Source organism: Biomphalaria glabrata, chromosome 7 (assembly GCF_947242115.1).
Source record: "Biomphalaria glabrata chromosome 7, xgBioGlab47.1, whole genome shotgun sequence".
In the NCBI taxonomy this organism is placed as follows: Eukaryota; Metazoa; Mollusca; class Gastropoda; family Planorbidae; genus Biomphalaria; species Biomphalaria glabrata.
In genome coordinates this window covers 36,023,542-36,048,255 of record NC_074717.1, presented here as the reverse complement: position 1 = coordinate 36,048,255, position 24,714 = coordinate 36,023,542, and the positions used below count along the sequence as shown (strand labels likewise).

At 37.1% G+C, this 24,714-nt stretch overlaps 1 protein-coding gene across 2 annotated transcripts; it reads right to left on the bottom strand.

Moving 5' to 3' along the window:
- Positions 1 to 1,093: 1,093 nt before the first annotated feature.
- On the bottom strand, positions 1,094 to 24,244 carry LOC106055280 (interaptin-like). 2 transcript variants are annotated; one of them, XM_056036392.1, is made up of 17 exons: positions 23,510 to 24,244; positions 22,302 to 22,394; positions 21,930 to 22,115; positions 21,694 to 21,818; positions 20,372 to 20,477; positions 18,526 to 18,617; positions 17,139 to 17,277; positions 15,728 to 15,811; positions 14,122 to 14,289; positions 13,488 to 13,676; positions 12,217 to 12,300; positions 10,869 to 10,949; positions 10,169 to 10,228; positions 9,622 to 9,753; positions 8,816 to 8,920; positions 5,406 to 5,480; positions 1,094 to 2,089 (listed from the first exon to the last, which is right to left on the bottom strand). In XM_056036392.1, exons 1-17 carry the CDS (start codon positions 23,615 to 23,617, stop codon positions 1,949 to 1,951), a joined length of 1,968 nt encoding a protein of 655 aa, XP_055892367.1. In that variant the 5' UTR covers positions 23,618 to 24,244; the 3' UTR covers positions 1,094 to 1,948. The 2 variants fall into 2 exon arrangements, with proteins under 2 accessions (XP_055892367.1, XP_055892370.1); XM_056036395.1 differs by having other exon boundaries at positions 1,952 to 2,089; positions 5,376 to 5,480.
- Positions 24,245 to 24,714: the final 470 nt, after the last annotated feature.

The window sequence follows — 24,714 nt, the reverse complement described above, 5'->3', positions numbered from 1 at the left end:
ACATTAATGCAGGGAGCGGGGCTGGAAAAAAAGGAAAATAAAAACAAAAAAACTGGAAGACAATTTCAAAGAATAAAAAGGCCCCAACGGTGGAAAAGACTATGAATTAATAAACAAAATCATTTAATTTACTATTGCTATTTAATTATTTTGTTTGGTATCTCGAACAAGGTGATTGGGATAAGGATTTGATAGAGAGATAACTGGTACATGTCCGACACAAAGGCTGTTCTTGTACGGGGACAAGGCAACCTTAAAACTCACTGCTCGCATCCTCTCACGTGCTCTAAGGGAGTAATTCCCAGCATGTTTTTCGCTACCAATGGAGTCTCTGAATCGAACAAGGGAAAGAGAGGCTGATAAGGTGGTATAAGTTGAATTAGTCCCCTTTATTGTTCGTAGAAAGGTTTTTAAATAACTATAACACCTATTTTCATAAGCAGCCCCCCCCCCGGCTGGCACAGTGGTTACCGTATTGACTGGAGGAGGCCTTAGCTCTCGAATTCGAAATCAGGTCACTGATATTTTTTTTTCATAAATGCATTAAAAAGCGATCACACACATACCCTCTTCTACCCCCTTTCCAACTGTTCCAGAAAAGTGATAGGATCAAAGCGTATTGAGAAAGCTAATTTTATTACAAATTTAATTACATGACTGATCCAAACTAATTGATACAACTACACTTTATATAAGCTTTGTTTTTTTTTATAAAAAAATATTTGCTTGTTTAAATTTATATTTTTATTAAAACCATTTCATAAGAGAAGCTAGGAGATTGTTTTTGTTCAATAGGGAATGATATTGAACCAAAAGTACAGATGCTGTTCCACATGGTATGTCAAGGTCACTTGGTTCTGTGGCCAATGGTTAACGAGGATGTAATGTGGACAGCACAACGACCAAACACATTTACTTTTAACCAACTAATGTCAGGTACCCATTGGAGCTGGGTGGACTTAATACTGAAAATGAAAATCACAGTCTTCAAAGTTAAGGTCCCTTATGGTCAGTAAAGTAAAAAGAAAAGTTCCAGACCTTGTGATCTATGGTAAAGATGACGATAATGATATAAAAAAGCACAAACAAACACTGAGTAATGGTGATTTTATTTTGAGATATCTTTTCAAGTTTTATTTCAAAAGATAAAATATTTGACATTTTCCTTCAAATTGTTGACAGAATACATTTAGCCAGGCCCCATCTTGACCCAAATTAATAATAAAATATCCAAACATTAGACATAAATCTAAGCATGTATCATATTTACAATCATGAATATTTGTGAAGAAAACATCATAACATTTTGTTAGTGGACATAATTGTCAGGGAGTATTTCTAAAAGATATAATTTAAATGAATCGTTCAATACTAAGTGAACTTAGTCTTATTAGTAACCAATAGATTGTGTCACGATGATTACACATACCAGCCTAGGATGTAGTGGAGATTAACATCTCAACAGTGTAAATCTTTTGGTGCTATTCTTTCGAGATAGATGTTCAAATCAATTCCATGCAGCTTTACTATAACAGCTCAACAGTAGACCTGCTACAGCACTAATAGTGAGACACTACAAATATTTGCTATTACCACTCTTTCATGAAGAGTTATATTGCCATTTTTACTAATATTATTAACATTTTAACATTATTATCATCATAATATCCTCCGATACTGAACAATGTTGATTCTCGGCGTTTATTTACAGCAAATAAACAATTCGAGGAAAAAAAACCCAGTCACACAGTGACAGTAAATTAAGTGCTAGTTTAGTTAGCCTGATCAAACATTCAAAATTAGTATATTGCTTTTCTTTTTCTTAAATAGAGTAGTAAAGTTTGGGAAATTTCACAAGTATTTCAATAATAAAGACAAAAATTCTTTTTTTCTGGGGTGCAGAAATGAAACAAAATGTGTTTAAATGGATGGAACTGGAGTTATGATGTCACTTGCAGCCACACTTGTATCTCAAGGAGTTGATCAGCTGGTCCTTGCTGGCGATCTGGTATTCCAGCTCTCGCCTGCAGTTACTCTCTTGCTCAAGGTCGCATTTCAATCTTCGAATTTCTTGTTGATACCTGGAATCCTTAAAACAACAAATCAACAACAACAATGTAACATGGATAAAGGTAATGGAGTATAATGATGGATAAAGGTAATGGAGTATAATGAAGTAGTAAGTATTCCTTTCAGACTTGGCTATCCAGTGGCGCAGCTAGGAATTAGACATCATTTGGGGGCTCACGGGGTCTTGACCTCCATGCAATTTGCGTAATATTTGACGTGTATTGTAAAAACATTTAGAACACTAATTCTGGGGCCCACCTCAAGTGGGGGCCCAGGGGAGTTTTAAAATTCTCCCCCTTCTTCCACCCTAGCTACGCCACTGTTGCTATCTATGGGGCAGATGATGTAAGGATTATCTGTTTACAAGGCAGACAGATAACGAGGGTGTCATGTTGCCAGCACAACTAGTCTTTATCAACCAACCGCCTACTTTGCCCAGCTGATGTCGAATATACAGAGTTGGGTGGACTCAGGGAATCCTAAAAAAAAATTAGAAATCCAAAATCCCGATCGTCAATGAGATTTGAACCCAAGATTGCTCGGTTTAGAAGCCTTTTACCAATCTCCTAGCACACCACACCCCCTAAAATGGAAGAGCTGAGCTGAAATTGAAACCATCTCAAAGATGCCCCCAATCATTGTTAGGGCACATAACTCTCCTTTGAGTCCAGGAAAGCTAATCGTTTGCATCTCCATTAGGTACAGCGGGCTGAAGTTGTGAGGGCCGCTACTCCACTAGCCGGATGTCACCTGCAGTTTTTAGTTGAAGAACCACTGAAAACAAGAGACTTAGTGGAACAAAACAAAATTATAAAGTAAAACCTTGGGTAGGAAGCGAACAGATATTCTCAAATTTCACACTGGGGCCCTTTAAAGAATATATAATAATTCCGAAACTCAGATGTGTCGTCAAGTTCTATCTTCTTATTTTATATTTTACAGACAGAGGCGGCCTAATCAGAACACGGTGCCCTGTGCGAATGTCATATGTGGCCCATGTGCATATGTATGCCGTACCAAAGCACGCAAACGGGCTCGTCCGCTTCTAACGCTGTAGGTCTTATTTTTGCTACTAATCATAGTACCTCCGTAGGTACTGTACTATTGGCCTTTAACTAGTAACTAGTTAAATATTCTGTTGTAATTGTTCTGCATGAAAGATTTCGCCTTATATGGATAACAAACTTAACTACTGATTCAGAAACATTTTGCATGAAAAATAAATAGATAGATAATAATTTTTTGGCTAAGCACGATGGAGTCAAAAAGAAACTACTAATTACGGTGGAGAACCAGAACACTTGCAATGGCTGAATAATTGTTTAGACCAGTGATGCCCAACCTAATTCGACCTGCGGGCCGTATTTTGGGCATCACTGGTTTAGACGGTCACAGACTGATTCAGTCGCGGAAATTTTTCCTGGCTTGACATTTGCACTAATAATAATATGTCTCTTCTCTCCAATGCGAGGTCCAAATGCCGAAACCAAATTGATGTTCTCGAAGAACAAGGTGTGTGATAGGAGCTACAGTTGTCTTTTGAGGTTCGCAGATCTGACTTTCTCGGAAGGGCTATACCAGCGTTTTTTTATTTGTTCTTTTTTTTTTCAACACTGGTTTTCACACGGCCACCAAATGTATGTGCACAGTAGCCTATTGGGGGAAAAATGAATAAGTCATTTCCAAACTTTCTGAATGATTTTGGCCGAAGTAATTGTGCAGCACATTAACTGGTTCAATCGAAACTAATCGTTATAGTAAGCCTCTACATTGAACTGCGACGTCGCAACCTGTGTAGGCCAATGGCTTATTGCCACGTCACAGGTGACATGTAAAAGTTATTATGTTCATAGGAAATTGTTATGATTAAAGTGTTAGGGGATGTCTTTTGATGCTGTTCATATCCAAAAAATAGAGTACGTATAAGAAATTAAATACCTCAGAAATTTTAATTTCGCGAGCGTTATTGGACGTATCCTCCTCGAAAGTCAAGAAAACACAATATTTCTTTATTAATTTTCATCACAAAAATGGATTTTCAAAAGTTTCATTTATGTTACAACACTATAAATGATATATGACTCTTTCATGTGTTATAGCGACATAATAATAATCTACACATCTCGATCGTTATTTCCCCTCGGAGAGTTGGACCACACAATGATCCATCTTACACCCACGTACAAACCGGTTTTAAAAACAACAAAACCCGAAGTACAGTCCATCCAGTCATGGTCTGACTACTCTGTTTTACAGCTACAAAGTTGTCTGAAGCAAACAGATTGGGACATATTTGTAAACAAGTGCAAAGACAGATGAACATACCACAACTGCACATCCATGATTGTACCAAAGAAGAAAATTAAAACATTCAGAAATAATAGACCCTGGATGACCAACATTAAAAATTAACATTCTGTCATCATCGCGAAGTACATAGAAGTCTATTTATAAAGCGCTGGTTATGTGTATGTGTTTTTCGTGTCTGAATGTCGTTCGTATGTGCATCTATATTGTGCATCTATATTGTTATTGTACAGTAGTTACGCTGAGGTTGTCAATTGTAGTCAAACCGAATTTCCATTTGATTGGATCAATAAAAGTTATCTTATCTTATCTTATCTAGAAATAACTATAGCCATACAACTGGTTCCAACTTAATCACTACTTGTTTCCCATTCAAATCCGATTGGACGTTGCTTTAATTAACGAAATAAACGATGTTAATTGGTCGCTTCCGGTAAATTTAGTTTATTGATGCCAATGTGAACTGTTAAATAATAATAGCCTCGTAGAATTGACCGAAACTGATCGGTATTTGAAACCAAAAATGCATGTTAAGAGCTTGCATGGTAATAGGTATCATATAGATGCCGGGAAGGATTCCAAAATATTGAGTAACAAGTCCAAGTTAATGAGAACTGATCTGGATTGCGAAGCTGAAAATGACAAAAGAAATCTACGATCGTAAGGCCCCCCTTAAGCTTGAGGCCGGGAGCGGTTGCCGCACTTGCCACCCCCTAGGGCCGCTACTGATTACAGACGTTACTTCAAAAAAAGAAGATAATTACGTCCTACACATTTCATGTGTCGATCTAGTCATGCATGTTAATCAATGACTTAAAAACTCTGCTAAGTCGTTGGTTTTCCTGGCTGATTCAGGCAACCCATTCCACTCTCTAATGGCACTAGGAAAGAATGAGCACTTGTACGAATTTGTTCTAGCGTATGGAATTAGAAATGTGACACTAAGTTTGTCCATGTTCTCTTTATGTATAGATTCATAAATCATACTCAATTTAAACCTTTTAAAATCGGAGAGCTCTCTTAGATACCTCACATGACGCCGTCTGTTGTATGTTCTGCAAATGTTCTTTTAAACATCTGGAGCGATCTTCGCAATCTTTTAGCTGAAAAACAAAACAAAAAAGTCTTTGAAAGAACTACGTCACCAAATCAAACATTTGGTATTTTTTTAATGTATTTGTCTCTTAACATTTGTAAGTATCTTAAAACTTATCAGTCTTTTATAAATAGAAGATATTTCAAAACCTATTAAGTTCTTAAACTTAGTAAATGGTTATATTTATAGTGATATGTTTTTAAACTTTTCAGTCTGTTAGAAATAATATACATAGTATAACCAACCAGTCTAGTTGTAAGCCTTTAAAAAACGTATTAAATTTTCAATTTAAAAATATTATAAACGTCACAGGTCTGTACGACGTGGCAACGAGCTATTGGTCTAAACTGCCCACAGATTGTGACGTTGTAGGTCACTGTTCAGGCCTTCTATAACAATTGGTCTGGGATGGGACTTCTGACTACTAAGAGTCTAAAGGTGAAGTACAACCATGCAAAAACTCATATGGCTCTTACTCATTCAGACAGTAGATTTGTAATATTATAGAAGAAGAAAAGGCTTAAGAATATTCGTAACTTTTTAAGCAATAAAAAAGCTTTATTTATATAGATGTAGTGGAGTGGATATCTTGTCAGAAAATACCGGCCACTCCGATATCCACGTGACCCTTCACCCTAGATGGCACATTGTGTCCGCGCATGACAAGGCAGACCAACGTGGGCATTGTCCATTCGACCGGCATCTCTGGTCGCTGTAATGTCCGTATGTTACTGGACCTAAGTCGTCTCCACTCCCTTTTGTGCTTGGTTCTACACCATGTGTTCACGTATGGCTGCAGGTCTTTAGTGTATAATAAAGTTTGGAATCGTCCTACGAGTTGCCTTTCATCATTTAGAATTTAGTTGTCTTCTGTGTCAAACCCACCACAGAAACTTGGTAGCACGAGTGGGGTCAGGAAGAGAGACTACACTGTGGGACCAGAAGTCGTCTCAGAATCTGCTTCCTGACAACCGAAACTAAGAAAAGTGACAACCAGACGTAGATGTCAACAAGTAACAGTTAGTTTTTTCTCGTTTCTGTACTTTCAAATATTTTCTTTTTTTTTGTTTTCTTCTTTTTGTTTCAGGGTAGTTAGATTTAGTTTAGTATATTTTAATATAATTTGCTTATATTTTCTTAATTGTGATTCTACTTAGCTTGAACATTGTTTCTGTTGAGATAGATTTAGTTATTAGGTTACTATTATTGTTAGAGTTTCTTAAGACCTGCAGCCAGATGGAGGGAAATATGGTGGAACCTAGTTCAGTGAAGGGGAGAGACGTGAGTCCCTGGTGCAGTGGAGGAGAGCCGGAGGGAATGGAATGTGTCACTAAGGGGATGTTGACTTGACTACAAGCTGAACTTGAGGCATTGAAACTGGCCTGTCAGCGTTCTCATTACATCATAGAACCTGCTAGAAAAATTAGACATTTCAGTGGGGATGGCAGAAATGATGAAGTTTCAATTGAAGATTTCGTCAGAGAAATAAGAGATCTATGGGAACTTCGGCCTTACCTCTCGCCTCAAGAGAAGACAGCAACCATCATTGCGAATATAAGTGGTCCAGCTAGAGTAGAGGTAGATCTTCAGCCATCTCATATCAGAAGTGATCCAGAAGCTCTGCTCGATGCACTTACCTCTGCGTTTGAAGTAATTATACCGGTGCGAGAGGCAGAGATTACATTTCTGATGTCGCAGCAAAGAAGAAGTGAGTCACTGCTCGAATTCTCTCACCGACTATTTAAGGAGTTCACAACGGCCATCAGGCAAGAACAAAGAGAAGGAATAGATTGCTTCAAGGAGGAAAGATTGAGGGACCAATATGCCTATGGAGTCAGAGATCCAGAACTTCGCAGAGAGCTGTTTAGGTTCATAGCGCAACATCCCCAGATAAGTTTTCAAACGCTACGAAACTATGCGTTCAAGTTGGAGAACAAGAACAAAGATGCAGCTCGAGCCCAAGAGCAGTGGTCTGAGGTTCTCTTAGCGAAATTGGCCAAGTTAGAGAAGCAACTTGAAGAGATAAAGGGGTCAGGCTATAACAGTCTGCCAAGTTCAACCAACCCACTCTCTAGTCAACCACATAGTCAACGCAGACCCACACAAAGACACACGAAACATAGCAACCAAAACAGAATTCGACCAACAGCACCGCCGGGTCTTGTATGGTCAAGGACGAAGAGAGGATTCTTCCCATACACTGATGATGGATCACCAGTCTGCACCCAGTGCTGGGAAGTTGGACATGTAAGGCGTCACTGTCAGCAATCACCACAACTCACAGCTGAGGTTCAATCTGTGAGCAATAGTGAACCCATTGTTTCACAGCCAACCCACCAAGTAGAACAACGAACCAGTGAGCAACAAGCTGATGCAATGTACAATACAGATGCAAGTCACTCAATTCAAACATCGAGAAATAGAAACTTTAACTCTGGGCAGCCAAACAAGAACAGGCATAACAGAGTCCAGAGGCCAGATAGACAAAGAAGAAACTACAAGCATTTTAACCAGCCACAAAGACGATTTCGCTCACTGCTCCCTATCACACTTTCTACAGCTTCCCAGTCATTATGTTTAGAGAAAGACAGACCACTCTGTATGGCCGATGGAACCAGCACGTTACAAACTGGAAAGATGTTTGTCGTTCCAGAAGACACTGACAAGAAACAATTGTTTCAGTTTTCAGAAACCTACTAGGCTGAACGCCCAGGGACGGGTCGTTTCAAGCTAGGGGCTCTGTAGTGGAGTGGATATCTTGTCAGAAAATACCGGCCACTCCGATATCCACATGACCCTTCACCCTAGATGGCACATTGTGTCCGCGCATGACAAGGCAGACCAACGTGGGCACTGTCCATTCGACCGGCATCTCTGGTCGCTGTAATGTCCGTATGTTACTGGACCTAAGTAGTCTCCACTCCCTTTTGTGCTTGGTTCTACACCATGTGTTCACGTATGGCTGCAGGTCTTTAGTGTATAATAAAGTTTGGGATCGTCCTACGAGTTGCCTTCGTCATTTAGAATTTAGTTGTCTTCTGTGCCAAACCCACCACATAGATAACTAAAAAAACATTTGACGACTGTCTGAATTTATTCAATTGTTAGTACATACTAATTATTTATTATTTTACGGATTACTTTAAAAGTGATGTATACATATGAAGAGACGGTTTGCATATCAATTGTTTAAACAAAAGGTTCAAAAGTTTTTTTGCAACTGTTTTAATAATAATATAACTGAGAAACGGACAGATTGGCGGACGGACGGACAGACGGACACACTGCCAAACTGTAAGCGTGTTTTCTTGTTCCTAGGTCTGATAAAAACGTGCTTGTTACCTTGCATTCTAGTTTTTGGTTTTGGTTGTCTAAGCTTCGAATCTCGGCCTCTGCCTCTCTCAAGTCTTCATCTTTTCGACACAGTCTTAATTTGTACTCCTCAAGCTAAGGCATTAGAAAAGGTTACACATTTAGAAACTGCCACACATCAGAAACGAGTTAGATCTAGTTGTTGGTAAAAAAGTATAAAGCAAGCTTATTTGATGATTACTACTGTTCCTGTAATCCACATTGTTTATCCCAGTGATGGGCCAGCTCCGGTCCGCAGAAAAGTTTTATCCGGCCCGCCAAAGGTTTATAGCCTAAAAATTATAAAAAGCAATGCCCTTTACAATGACAATTTTTTTTCTATACCAGTTAAACCATTGAAACAATAGTGGACAATAGTGGACAATAGTGCGTCTCATTAGCTATGAAACAAAGGTCGTACACAAGGATTATATATATTCTGATACTTGACTTCTATGTCTGCCTATTCTTTTTTTTTTAACAATGACCCGCCAAAATTGTTTCTTTAAGTTTTTGGTCCGCTCCTAAAAAAGATTGCCCATCACTGGTATAAGCAGTATCTACACTTTGTAATTGTATCTAGTTCAAGTTAGAATAGTTAAACTCAAGAAAGTTTTATCTAAAACTGCATAATATCAATGTGTACTCATGATGATTAAAGTATATTCACGTCACCTCCTAACCTGCATCTGTCATATGATTGTGTAGAAAATTAAACACATCTCTCTCTTCAAACACAATCGTGACAGTAACTAATAATACAGTTGTACACCTAGGATAAACAGTTCACTAGCTACCTGGCTATTTAAATCTCTCATTTCGCTACAAGCAGAGCTTAGGTCCATCTCTAGCTTATTGACCTGCTTGAGACAATAGGACTTGTCACTGCACACTTGTTCTAATTGCTTGGACATTTCCTGGAGGTCACACTAGACAACAACAATAGCAAAAACATTTTATCTACTTTATTAGATAGTGTCATAAACAACTAATTACATAGAGGCAATACAATAAATACCGTGTTATCAAAAATAATTTGATTATCAATTAATCCAGGCGATGCTCGAGAAAGTTGTCTCACACGGTCATTGTTGTATATTTGTTTTTAACTATTAATTGTTGTCAACTATGGTTATATTGTTAATGTCCATCAATGGCACTACATTCGATGATGTTTTGATACAAACACTAAGGGAGGCGGCCCCATTTATTATTATTAAAAATAAAAGATTTTTAATTTTTAATTTTCGGAAGCAAATCATAAGACATTAGGACCAGTAAAGTAACCTTTATCTTAGTCTTCCAATCAGATAACATTGGTAATGGTTGACATTTAGCCCTTACCTCAAGTTGTTGGACTTTCTTCTGACAATTACACAACTCTTTTTCTAAACATTCTGCTCTCTGGTAACACAAAAAAAAAAGTCTTTAAAGTAAATCAGAGACACTGTGTATGGAAAAGCTGAACTATATCGTATTTGAGTTGGCCAATACGCCTATCAAAAAAGTTAGTGTTGTAAAGCTAATTGTATCTGAACTCAGAGATTCCCAGCTTATTTCCGCTTTACAAATTTCCGAAATTCACATTACGGTCTATCAAATAATGAGGACTTGTAAAGGATATAGCTTTTTTTTTTTCAAATCTGCAAGCCCTAAACTGGTGGTGTCAAAAAAGTTCTGCCTTCTCCATTTGGATTAAACCCTACCCATACGAGTGAGTGGCTGAATTAGCAGGTCTTTGACCATTTCATACATCCATACATAATGCCCTTTTCGAGGAAACTTCTATAGCAAGTTTTAATAGTATCCTAACAGTGTTTTATGATATTTTAAATAAAATATAAATGTCTTGTAATACTTGTCTTGTTACCTTTGTCTTGTCTGGACCATAATTAATACCATTAGATCTTGTCACTTGACAAGTCAATCATCTTTTTTTGTTGGTGTTCATAACTCTGAGATATTTATTTAATTTTTGTGCTTTAATTTCTTTTGTGTGTGCTTAACTTTCAGCTATTTGTTCCATTTGATAAAATACATTTACCTTTGCTAAGGAGTTGTACATGTTGCAAGCCTCACATAAGTCTGACTTCAACTTTTCATTATCGATACTTAGTTGAGAAATCTAAAAAAAAAACAAAAAACAATTGAAAACTAAAAATGTACAGGATTAACTAAATGAAAAAAAATTACGAGTTACAGGAAAACTAAAATTGATAACATCATGAGCTAAATGAAAACATCACGAGCTAAATGAAAACATCATGAGCTAAATGAAAACATCACGAGCTAAATGAAAACATCACGAGCTAAATGAAAACATCATGAGCTAAATGAAAAAAATCACGAGCTAAATGAAAACATCACGAGCTAAATGAAAACATCATGAGCTAAATGAAAACATCACGAGCTAAATGAAAACATCATGAGCTAAATGAAAACTTCACGAGCTAAATGAAAACATCATGAGCTAAATGAAAACATCACAAGCTAAATGAAAACATCAAAAGCTAAATGAAAACATCACGAGCTAAATGAAAACACTACGAGCTAAATGAAAACACTACGAGCTAAATGAAAAGACTATGAGCTAAATGAAAACATCATGAGCTAAATGAAAACATCACAAGCTAAATGAAAACATCAAGAGCTAAATAAAAACACTATGAGCTAAATGAAAACACCACGAGCTAAATGAAAACATCACGAGCTAAATGAAAACACTACGAGCTAAATGAAAACACTACGAGCTAAATGAAAACATCACGAGCTACTAAATGAAAACATCATGAGCTAAATGAAAACATCACGAGCTAAATGAAAACACTACGAGCTAAATGAAAAGACTATGAGCTAAATGAAAACATCACAAGCTAAATGAAAAGACTATGAGCTAAATGAAAAGACTGAGCTAAATGAAAACATCACAAGCTAAATGAAAACATCAAGAGCTAAATGAAAACATCACAAGCTAAATGAAAACATCACGAGCTAAATGAAAACACTACGAGCTAAATGAAAACACTACGAGCTAAATGAAAAGACTACGAGCTAAATGAAAAGACTATGAGCTAAATGAAAACATCATGAGCTAAATGAAAAACATCACAAGCTAAATGATAACACCACGAGTTAAATGAAAACACTATGAGCTAAATGAAAACACTACGAGCTAAATGAAAACACTATGAGCTAAATGAAAACACTACGAGCTAAATGAAAAGACTATGAGCTAAATGAAAACATCATGAGCTAAATGAAAAACATCACAAGCTAAATGACAACACCGCGAGTTAAATGAAAACATATTTAATATTAATATAACTGTGTGCTTTTAAAAGATAGTTTTGACTGAAGAGTTTCATATCATGAAGAAGTCATCTGTGTCATACCTCACGTTCCTGACCCTGGTTTAAACTTTTCAGTTCGTTGATTTCACATCTAGCGTCTCGAAGTTCATTCTTTAGGCTACAGATCTAAACACAAAATGAGACCAATAAATGACTACCCTTCTAAGTCCCCCAAGGAGAAGAAAACATGAGAAAGGCTTGGGGAGTCAACCCTGAAGAGAGATCAAGAGCCGGCGACTCTTATGCAACTTGTAGAACATACAAAAATAAGAATTAGAATTAATCCTTTCCTACAAGGAATATTTTACTATCTGCTTAATTATTTAAAATGAATTTCCCCTACTCTTTGTTATGATTTAATTTGTTCTGTATTCGTGTAACAATGTTTTAACATGGAACTGGACACATATCTTTAATTGTTTAAATAAACAAAAATCCCACATAACCATGTAGACACTGTACCCACCCAAACGAAACTGTCAGCTTTAGGCATAGGCTAACTAGGCAGCCGCCTAGGGCTTCCCTGTGGTGAAGGCCTCGCACAATCTTTTCAAGACAAGAAATAGCGAAACTTGTGCCAAATGTTATTTTTGGAGTACACTAGCCTGAATAGGTTTCAAATGCATTGCGTAATTTTATTTTTTTCAATAATTTTATATTATTTTTCTATTTTATTTGGGTCCACCTAATTCACCTCGCCTAGGGCCTTGGGCCTCCAATTATCTAAAACCGGAACTGCTGTCAGTCAAACCCTCTTTGAATGTCCCCACTTTTATTTCCCTTAGACATGTGTTAGTTACCACAAAAGTCGAGCATAACCAACACTCTGTATGGCGGACATGGGCGAATCCAGAACTTTGGAGTGGGGGGGGGGGCGATTTTTTTTCCAAACCCTAACCCTATCGCCCAGTAATCCCTAACACTATTCATAAACGTACGTACAGTATATATATACGGCGACCCCACCAAATCGGCCAACATACTAGAAAGGGGGGGTTGAAATAATCTAAAAATAGTTTGAAATATAAATAATTAGTATATATTATTAAATAAGTAATAAATTCTTATACAAATTGTGTGAATTCTATACTAAAATTCGTCCCCCCCCCCGAACGAGTGGGGGGGGGGACGATCGCCCCTAACGCCTCCCCCCCTGAATCCGCCAGTGATGGTGGAGCAGAACAACTACAAGTACTAAACATCAGGGCACTTTTTCTTGGTACAGGCTGCAAAAGAGCTTACAGATCAGCAGCAAAAAGTTGGCTAAAGCAGAAGAAGAAAGAATGTAGAGGAAGAGAATTCCAAGGCCCTACCTCTTTCTCTCGCTCAGACAGAGTATTTGTACAAGCCTTGAGCTCATTTTCAAGGCATCTGATGGTGTGTTCTAGACTCTGAATCTTACAGTGAGCTTTGCTTAGTTCGTCGGATTGCTGACAGTCCTCTTCTTTCAAGGCCATTAGCTCCCGTTCCAAATCGGCCAGTTTCTTTTTAAAACAGCATATCTAATACAACAAATAGCAGTCTTTGGGTACAGCGGCACATACACATTCAGTGTACATGTTTAATTAAGGATGTAATTTTGATACAAAACGTAAGGAAACAATAAACTGATCCCTTGTTTTTTTAAAATCATTTGAAAGGCTTGTTTGAAAACATAAATCAAGAAGCCCTCTTATTTTATTCAATAATTATTGAAGCTTAGACATATTTATTAAAAAAACAACTATTGATCTTTTCTTATATGTAGAATTCGATCAAATGTGTCATTGCTAACTGTGATATTGTGCTGTGCGTCATTAACAGGTATAAGAAACAGTATTTAAGATAAAGAAGTGACACACATGTCTAATTGCATGAGATTTTTTTTTTGACATTCATTCTTATAAAAAACAATTATATCCCAAATTGTTAGAACAAGCTACACTTTGATTAAAGATGACGCCAAACCTCGTTGGTAGCAAATCTGAGCTTTTCTTCCGTCTCGGCCAGGTCCTCTCTCGTGCAACAGAGCTCTTGGTTGAGTTCCGTGATTTGTTGGTTCCTGTCCTCCAGGGCACATTTGCATTCTTTCAACTTACAGCTGGTGCTGTTCAAATCATCTTCAAGGTGATTATACTAGAAGCAGACAGGATGAAAACTAATATAAAGTTGGACGACAAGAGTTACCTTTTTTAGAAATTACAGAATGGCTTCCCTTGAAAGGTAAGGGTCAGGGCATAATACTCTTCCTGTCTGTGAGGGCAAGGATCGAGGACAAGGCGGTCACACTTTATCCCCAGAGCATCTACAACAACGAACTGCCCACGTACCTAATCACTCTTTGTGCCCCTCGGAGTGCCCTGAAGGGTAAAAGACATAGCACTTCTAGCTGTGCTACGTGTTTCCATCCAATGTTACGATAAAAGAGCTTTTTCAGTATGAGATTCAAAGGTTAGGTTCTTGCTCTCCATTGAGTTTAGGCAAACCAGATGCTTCACTACCTTCTCAAAATAGTATTAAAGCTAATCAGTTCAACTTTTGTTTAGATTAGTTTGTCATTCTAGCTCTCGTGTTTTTGGTCTGTTTTGTTATAGCGGCTCGAGCCTGCACTATGTTTGTTAGACGCGCTATATACATATAACCTCCGAAACGTGACAAACAAAACAATCTCTTGTGTTGATACATGCATATTTCTACAAGTCCACTGGTCAGAATTTCATCTCATACGAGTCATATAAGCAGGAGAAAAAAACTAGTTCATTGTTCTTTATGCATTAGTGTTGCATGACATCCCTCTATCTCTGGTGGGTACTTTACATAGGTCCTCTTTGAATAGTTTAAATTAAATATAACAAAACGCAGGGTTAAATTGATCGTATGGTTCTTTTTTTTTTAAACGTGTAGACTAAACATTTTCTTTTTCGAAGCTTACTCATCTTTTTGTTATACTGACCTCTGTATTAGAATAAGACTATGTGTCTTTGGTATACTGACCTCTGCATTAGAATAAGACTATGTGTCTTTGGTATACTGACCTCTGCATTAGAATAAGACTATGTGTCTTTGGTATACTGACCTCTGCATTAGAATAAGACTATGTGTCTTTGGTATACTGACCTCTGCATTAGAATAAGACTATGTGTCTTTGGTATACTGACCTCTGCATTAGAATAAGACTATGTGTCTTTGGTATACTGACCTCTGTATTAGAAAAAAAGAGTGCGTGTCTTTGGTATACTGACCTCTGTATTAGAAAAAAAGAGTGCGTGTCTTTGATATACTGACCTCTGCATTAGAATAAGACTATGTGTCTTTGATATACTGACCTCTGCATTAGAATAAGACTATGTGTCTTTGATATACTGACCTCTGCATTAGAATAAGACTATGTGTCTTTGATATACTGACCTCTGCATTAGAATAAGACTATGTGTCTTTGGTATACTGACCTCTGTATTAGAATAAGACTATGTGTCTTTGATATACTGACCTCTGTATCAGAAATAAGAGAGCGTGTTTCTGTATATTGACCTCTGTATTAGAAAAAAAGTTTGCGTGTCTTTTGTATACTGACCTCTGCATTAGAATAAGAGTGCGTGTCTTGGTAACGTTTACAACAGGCCTCAAGCTCCCGTTTTTCACATTCCAAGTTAGCTATCTGGAGAACAAGTTAAAGGGTTTTTGTAGACACTTAATTAGATACACTATTGACCGGAGAATAACATTTTCGTTTGACGCATACTAAGTGAATACGTCGATATGTGAACTCGTTAGCACTGGCGTGGTGATTGAGAGCATGGCTTCCGAACCAAGAGGTCCTACGTTCGAATCTCGGTGAAGACTAGGATGTTACATTTAGGAATTTGATGGATGCCCCTGTGTCCACCCAGCTTTAACGGGTGCATGACCAGTGATAGGTAAGTAAAGGGGCGGTCGGTCGTTGTGCTGGCCACATGACATTCCTGCTCGTTAGACATGTTCCAAAGAAATGGATGACCTTCACATCATCTTCCCCTTAGATGGTAAGGTCTGAAAAGAGGTACTTTACTTATTTTACTTCACAAAACTGACAAGTAGGCGCTTAGAAACACGTGCACTTTTACGTACAATTTTAAAGACAAATCAAGTTACGCAAAAATTCCAATGGTGGCAGAAAGACGTTTCCTTTGTGGGGAGCGGGAGGAAGCAGTAATGTGTTATGGGGGTGTGCTGTTGTTTGTAGCGACTGATTTAATGATTTGATACACTCATGACAAAGATGCTATTTTTAGAAGGAGCAGTATAAATATAGAAAGTCTGAAGAGATTTGTTTATCGTACTGAGTCTATTTGTTGTTCAAGAAAATTTCAAGATTTTTTTTTTTTAGATTTGTGTGTCGATTTAAGATATGCATACACAGCGTTGAGCTACATACAAACACAAACCTACAATGTGTGGATTGAGGAGCTATCTGGAGCTACATATAAATACAGGCCTACATAGTTTGGTGTAGTTGAATGAGCTATTTGTGGCTACATCTCAATACCTACCCACAAGGCGTGGAGCCAAGTGTCAACACAGATCTACTCAATGAAAACAAAAGTGTGTGGGAATGTTTCTGTTGAAGACTCAATCACAATTTTAACTCTTTCTCGTTCTGAAGGAATTATCAATTTTGCTCATTTGTGTTTCACTACTCTGTTATGATTAAACTTCAATAACTTTTGTGTATGTAATGAGCAAATGTTGTATAAGGTATAAAATTATAGAAGAATTTATGCTCTTTTTATACAACACAAATTAAAGGTAATAAAACTACTAAAAATTAATTGAACTTAATGGGGTCAAATCAACGTTGGCATCGTCAGTTAGGAGAGAGAGAAAGAGAGAGAGTTAAGTATGTGATGACTGTTGAAGACTTGAACGTAGAAGCTAAGTGGGGTTTGGCTGTTAAAGACTGAATGTTGAACTGTTTGTAAGTGAACGAAACAGGGCAAACGACTTACACTTTCTTCACAGCAGTTCAACTTATCCATCAGACAACTGTTTTTACATCTCAGAGACTCGACCTCCTCGTGACAGTTGCACAGTTTCTTCTCAGCGATCTGCAGTTCTCGAGTCAAGTCCGAGTTTTGATTCTCTAAACTGACAGACAGACGGTGCGCATTAAATGACACATTAAGGACACACAGAAACATATACACGATCTTATATTCACTATGTACTCCAAGAAAAGATGAAAACAGTATGTGCCTAAACATGAGCATTTAATATTTATACTGGGAGTTTCAATGTGTTCCCCTCCCCCATTTTTTTTTCTCCTATGGGTTAAGGCCTATTACGGAACCAAGGGGTCAATGCATACCTCACGTCCGTCGAGTCGAAATCCTGTTTCAAAAGTGACTAAAAATCTATGCTATTTTAAATGAGGGTAATACAAGGTTTGCTAATTAGAAGTTAACGGTGTTAATTCAATGTATTAAAACCTTTACCTTAAAGAAACAAGCTAAGAATTTACCAGTAGTAAAAAAAAAGGCCGGGGGTGGGGGGGGGGGTGGGTGGGTGGCAGCGGAGACAATCTCATGTAAACAAAATTTTAAACTATCTTTTCAGATTTGAATATTTAAAGAATGTTTGAGATAACGTCTCATTGACCTAAAAAGAATATTGAATTCCCTATTTACCCTTCCAGACATACCCTTAGAAACACGTCGGTTCACTTGAAATAACGGTCTAATTGAAGACCTATAGTTGTTTTTTAATTGGGTGTCAGATTTTGTAAAAACTGGAACTCTCCATTTACGGAAATAATGTTTGGTTACTAATAATGGTAGAAATCTTGATATCTTCAGGCCTACTATTTGTTATGCAGTGATCTTCGAGATATGGCAAACAAACTTAGTACTATAGTCAACTAAGATGACAGCATTGCCCAAACTAAGGCACGCAGTTCATAGTCTACTTTTGAAGCTGTATTTCCCAATGTCTATATCACTAAGATTAAAAAACCAGTTAGAGGAAACGCTGTGGGTGATCTATGTAACGCTTGTCTTCCCAACCGAGGGGTCCCAGGTTCAAATCCTGGTGAAGACTGCAATCTTTAATTCCATGATCTTTAAGGCTCCTGAGTTCACCCAGCTCTAATGGTTACCTGATATTAGTTTGGGTAAAGTAATGACGGTTGGTCGATGTGCTGGCCACATGACACCCTCGTTAATCGTGGGCCACAGAAACAGGTGACCTGTAAGTCATCTACCCCTTAGATCGCAAGGTCTGAAAAGCGGTCTTTACTTAATGTAAGCTTCAATGGCAAAGGACAACGAAATCCCCGAAGTAGTTATCAGATTAAAAAACTAAGTTAGCTTAAACTAAAATAATGGGAAAACAAAATACTTCAAGGTTTCGTTTTGTTTTTGCTCTAAAGCTGAATTCAAACAATCAATGTCTCGAGATAATTTCTGAATGTTCCTCTGTAAATTGTCTTCCTGAAAATAAAAAAAAAATTAAAAAAACTTTTATATGTAACAAAATCTGGACAGATGAATAATTTAATTTACATCAGATAGAAGTTTGCTTGGTGGTTAGGGAAAAAAATCTACAATGTCCGAACGGAGCCTACTTCGCGAGGATCTGAAAAAACCTTGATCCTAGATGTCGACACTATGACGTGGACATTGAGCGACTAAAACACATCTTCAACGATTGCAGGGTGCTCAGAAAAGATTTCAAAGGTACGACCGGTCATGAGAATGATAGAAGTTCATAGAACTGATACAAGAGGCAGTTGTTCATAGTACAGAGATAAGGAAAGAACGTGGAACGCTGCCAGGTACATGGACCGTGCTACAAGAGTGCCAGCTCAGCACGGACATTTATTGCATAAAGACTTACAAAAATTGAGCAACAGAAAGTTTTAACCCGGACCGGCACATGTTTTTTTTAAAATAATAACTAAAAATAATTTGACTCTAATGTAAAAATTCCAGTTTGTAATAGGAGTTCAAAGATTCCAGTGTTATTGCGAATTGTAATTACTACTTTACTAATTGCTTCAGCTAAGTTGTAGTTAAAGTTGAGTGAACGCGAAATAAGCTACGACAAACGATTGTGTCTCAGTTACAATAAAAAATATGGCTGTTATAAAAACTATAACATGTAGTAATAATAATTTAATTTATATAGCGTTGTTAACACACATGATTTAGACTGATAACACTGTGATAACATTACAAACATAATCAAGATACTTGACTTCTAATTATTATAATACTCTTTAATCGACTTGCGTTTTTTTTCTTCTTTTTTTTTTGTTGTTATTAAGATGAGTAGTTCGCTATAGAAGCCAGTAGAATACATTTCTCAGCTCTTTATGCAGGAAAACGTTTTAATATCTGCCTGCCCCACCCTTTCACTTTATTGGACATGCGCACTTCGCCATACAATAACATCTTCATCGTAGACGTCTGGAGAAAATTTGTGAACGCAGGACTACGCTCGGAGAAACCCGCCGGGGGCGCATTTAGCAATGTACACATTGATGACCCAATGAGTTTAAAGTTGCATGTAATTCTCTCTCAATAAATATAAAGTTGCATGTAATTCTCTCTCAATAAATATAAAGTTGCATGTAATTCTCTCTCAATAAATATAAAGTTGCATGTAATTCTCTTTCTCAATAAATATAAAGTTGCATGTAATTCTCTCTCTCAATAAATATAAAGTTGCATGTAATTCTCTCTCTCAATAAATATAAAGTTGCATGTAATTCTCTTTCTCAATAAATATAAAGTTGCATGTAATTCTCTCTCAATAAATATAAAGTTGCATGTAATTCTCTCTCAATAAATATAAAGTTGCATGTAATTCTCTCTCAATAAATATAAAGTTGCATGTAATTCTCTCTCAATAAATATAAAGTTGCATGTAATTCTCTCTCAATAAATATAAAGTTGCATGTAATTCTCTTTCTCAATAAATATAAAGTTGCATGTAATTCTCTCTCAATAAATATAAAGTTGCATGTAATTCTCTTTCTCAATAAATATAAAGTTGCATGTAATTCTCTTTCTCAATAAATATAAAGTTGCATGTAATTCTCTCTCTCAATAAATATAAAGTTGCATGTAATTCTCTCTCTCAATAAATATAAAGTTGCATGTAATTCTCTCTCTCAATAAATATAAAGTTGCATGTAATTCTCTCTCTCAATAACTATAAAGCTGTATGTATCAATAATTACCCTTTCTTCAGCACGTGCAAGATCATCTTTGAGTCCCTCCACCGTGCACTCGAGGTTTCTTATAGTGGAGCGAGCGTGGTCCAGCTCACACTTAGTACTGGTTAACCTGGAAGTGGTCAATACATTAGCTGACATTGTCTGTTGAGTTATTAATTGGTATTTTTCCTTTTGTTTATTCAAATTTTTAAAAAAAGTTAAGTACCCCCTTTCAGATCTATAGGCTCGATGATGTAAAGGTCATCTGTTTCTTTGGCCAACGCTTAACGAGTGTGTTTTTAGGCCAGCACAACGATAAACACACTTTATTTAGTCACAGACTGATGTCAGGTACTCATTAGAGTAGGGTGTACTCAGAGGCGTAATTAAAAATCTCGAAATACAAAAATTCCAGTCTTTACCGAAATTCAAACCCGAGACCCCCCTAGTTCAGAAGCTAGCGATTTAACACTCAACCACTTTGTCCCCTTGTTATTGAGCTCAATCTTAAAGTCTTATAATAATAGAGCTCTATCAATATGCGTATGCTCTACCTTGTTGGTAATGCAGTCTAGATTTATACATTCTAAATATGACTTGTATATTACTGAACCTATGCCAAGTTAATCCGTCGGTCTGGTCAAAATCTTTTATACTTTATATCTCCCATTTCCCATACTATGATGAAGCTGAAACTTTGCAAAATTATTAATCGTCGATAACAGCACATGAATAAAAAAATTAACCAATAAGTTAATTAATTATGTTTTATATAGAAGATGTACCAAATTAACGACGGGAGAGCCGTGACAATAATTATAATGATGTAAAAATAATTAGGTTGTTCGTAAAAAAAACTAAATTAACAATAGACGGATTAAGCTTTTCATTTTTTACAAAGCTTCTATCAACTTAACCAGTCTGTCTGTCTGTCTGTCGGTACAATTTTTGTACACGTTATTCCTCCCACTTTCCCTTTTCGGATCAAGTTAAAATTTTGCACAATTATTCATTGTCCCTAAAAAAAAAATCAATAAAGAACTCTGGCCACTTAATTAATTTATAAGATGCAATTAATTAATTTTGTTTGATATAGAAAAGGGAAATGAATCTTACAGTAAAGGGAGATAAAGCTATAAATCTGCTTTATTTTTGTTTTGTTTTTTGAAGTATTTTTTATATTTTGAATACTTGAATAGCCACTGGCTTGTCTTGTGATGTTTAATGCAGGTTTGCGAAAGACGTGGCCCACCTTCTTCAATTGTCTGCTGCTGTGCTCTGTGCCACAGGCTATGGAATGGACAAAAGAAAACGGGTTTGGACGTTTAAAAAAAAACATTACTCACATCTGCTCCAATTGTTGTACGTCATTTTGGCAACAACTCAGCTGCTCTTCAAGGTTGCAGATCTTCTGGTGAGCTTTGTTGATAAGACATTGTTGCTCCGACACTGAGTCGTTGAGCAGCCGAACCTGCGTCAAACAAAATTTGAAATGAATTTATTACCAAATCGTTTTGCTTCATTTATGGCAGACTCTTTTTGACTTGCCTAACCTCGTTTTGGGTTCCATCATGATACAAACCTCGTTTTGACATTCATCATTTAATCTTTGTAATCGACAGTTCTCGTTCTTTAAAGCCGAGATCTCACAATTGCAGCTAGTGACAGCCTCTCTCTCAGCCTCAAGTTCCTCTTGACAGCAGCACAACGATTCTTTTAGTTTCTGCACTTGTTGGCATTTCTGTCTTTCTCTGAAGATCAGATCTTCCTGAACACACACACACAAAGAAATTAACAAAATAATAAAGAAACACATGACGTCATTTGTTTTATTTTCTACTTTCCAGACGTACTTCCACAAATGACAATATTATGTCATGGCCCAGGCCTCCTGCACTGGATAAGGCTATAGATATTTTATACAATGTGCCTTGAACAATATTATTGCACCAACCTTTGCTTGTGTAACTTCCTCGACCATTTGAACTAACATCTCGTTCTGTTCGTTCAAATCTTTCACATAGGCCTCCAACAGCTGGATGCGCATCTGCAAGAACAATGAAATAATTTAGTCACTCAATACTCAATAGTCTAGTCACTCAAGAGTCTAGTACCTCAATAGTCTAGTCACTCAATAGTCTAGTCACTCATTAGACATCAGCTATTATATACAGCACTGGAAGCCAGCGATAATTTTATGATGGAATTAACTATGGAAATAATTTGTGTACAAGAATCAAGAGCTCTGTACTAGTCATTGATCAGTCTAAGACGACTTGTCTAAAGTTGCTCTTAATTTAGATTACTTTTAGCTCTTTTTTATAACTTTACAATCTTACAAAAAGGGCATGGGGACCGGGTGGTAAAGTGCTTGGTTTCCGAATTGAAAGGTCTCCAGTTCGAGCCCATAAGACGATTGTAATTTGATGCGGGATTTGTAGGACACTGAACAGTAATGGGTAGTCTGGTACCTGGCATGCATTGTGTTGGCCACATGACACCCTCGTTATGAGTCATAGAAATATATATTTATATCATCTGTCCCATTACATCAAAAAAGTCTGATTGGGGTACCTTTTTGTTCTAGGAAATGGTGGCTGTACACAAACATTAATACAAAGTAAGGCTTGATTGATGCCTGCATTCTATTTCATCGGCCAACAAGCCCATGGTAGATAACTTAGTTCGCATTCAATAATTTACTTGTTACTCAAATCGATCCCATTTCATTTCTCTGATACGGAATATACAAGCTAGACGAGTCTCTCTCTCTCAAATTTCAGTAAAATCTCTGGTCTACATCGAGATTTGAACTCTAACCTCTTGTAAGGTAGCCAAGCGGTTCATACTTCAGCCACACATCCCACACATTTATAATGCAATTATTGAATTGAACAACACAGCCCACACAATTGATGGAACAACCCAGCCCACACAATGATGGAACAACCCAGCCCACACAACGATGGAACAACCCAGTCCACACATTAATGGAACAAACCAGCCCACACAATGATGGAACAACCTAGCCCAAACAATCCCACAGTTTTATATCAGATCAGGGAAAAGGTTAATCCCTCCTCTTCTTAATGTACTTATCCATATCACTGCTAAAACGTGCTGAAACCTGTAAGGTACTAAAAATATTTAGGTCAGTGTTACCCGAGTAGTGTCCTTCCCGGCGCAGTCGGCTGCATCTAATTTCATAAATTGCTTCTTATACAGAGATGTCAACTCGCCTCTTAAACTTTCCATCTCCTGTCGATTCATGGAAATTCGTACAAGTGGCAGACTGATTTCCTCTGGCAAAGCCGCAAATCAACAACAGCACAAAGAAAGGTTACTAGGCGTTAAAACAGATTCATATCTTAGCTTTAATGCGTATAAACTATCTTTTGTCTTTTTTTCACACCAGATCTCTCCGCCCCACCGTATATCAGATGTCAAAGTTGAAAGTATAAGAAATTAGAACACATAATGATACGAAAACATTTAGATCTATATCTAGTTAACTATTTGAATTGTTTGTTTTTTCACACTTAAAAGTTGCATTAAATTTGTGGATTGCAGTTGTGTTAATCTGGTTTGAACAACTCTAGGCTGGTTTCTCTGATTGTAGAACTCTGAGAGGCTGTATCCCAACCAACATGTCTAAACCAAGCGTGAAGTCTGCGAGCTACAACGAATGTGACAGAACGTGACATACTTAGCCACAGAGGAAACAGACGATATATGGACTGGCAGAATCATTGGATGCAGCAGATGTGTTGTTTTTTTAAATGTGTGTTGTTTAAAATGTTACAAACGAAGCAACTTGAGTTGTTCTATGAGTTACTTTGGAGTGAACCAAAGCTACATCATTGATAAACAATTCATTGCTTGTAGCACAATGTTCAAGGGAAGTGCGACGCGCAAAAATTCCCGAGGTCCTCAGAAGTGCAGCGAATTTCCCGTTTCTTTTTTGTTTTGTTTTTTTCCATTCACGAAAAAACTTTTAAGATTAAGACTTTCACTTCGAGCCTTTTATAGTGATAATTAAGCTTAGCCCAAACTGACTTTCGGCCTTATGGCAGAGTGGGCTCTATAACTTTGGTGGCAGACAGACTTGGAGATGGAAACACTGAGACCACTGTGGACTGTATTTAGCGTAAAGAGTGGTATCGGCCCATTATCCCTTGGAAATTCTCAACGCAGGTTGAAAAACCCAATGACGAAGACATACGTAGAAGGTGAAAATGAATAGTTACAGTGGCGTAGCTAAGGTGGGGGAGGAGGGGGAGAATTTGAAAATCCCCCCAGGGGCCCCCAATTGAGTGTCCGGAATTTATTTTTTAATAACTTAAAATTACGTCACTGTCATGTAATCC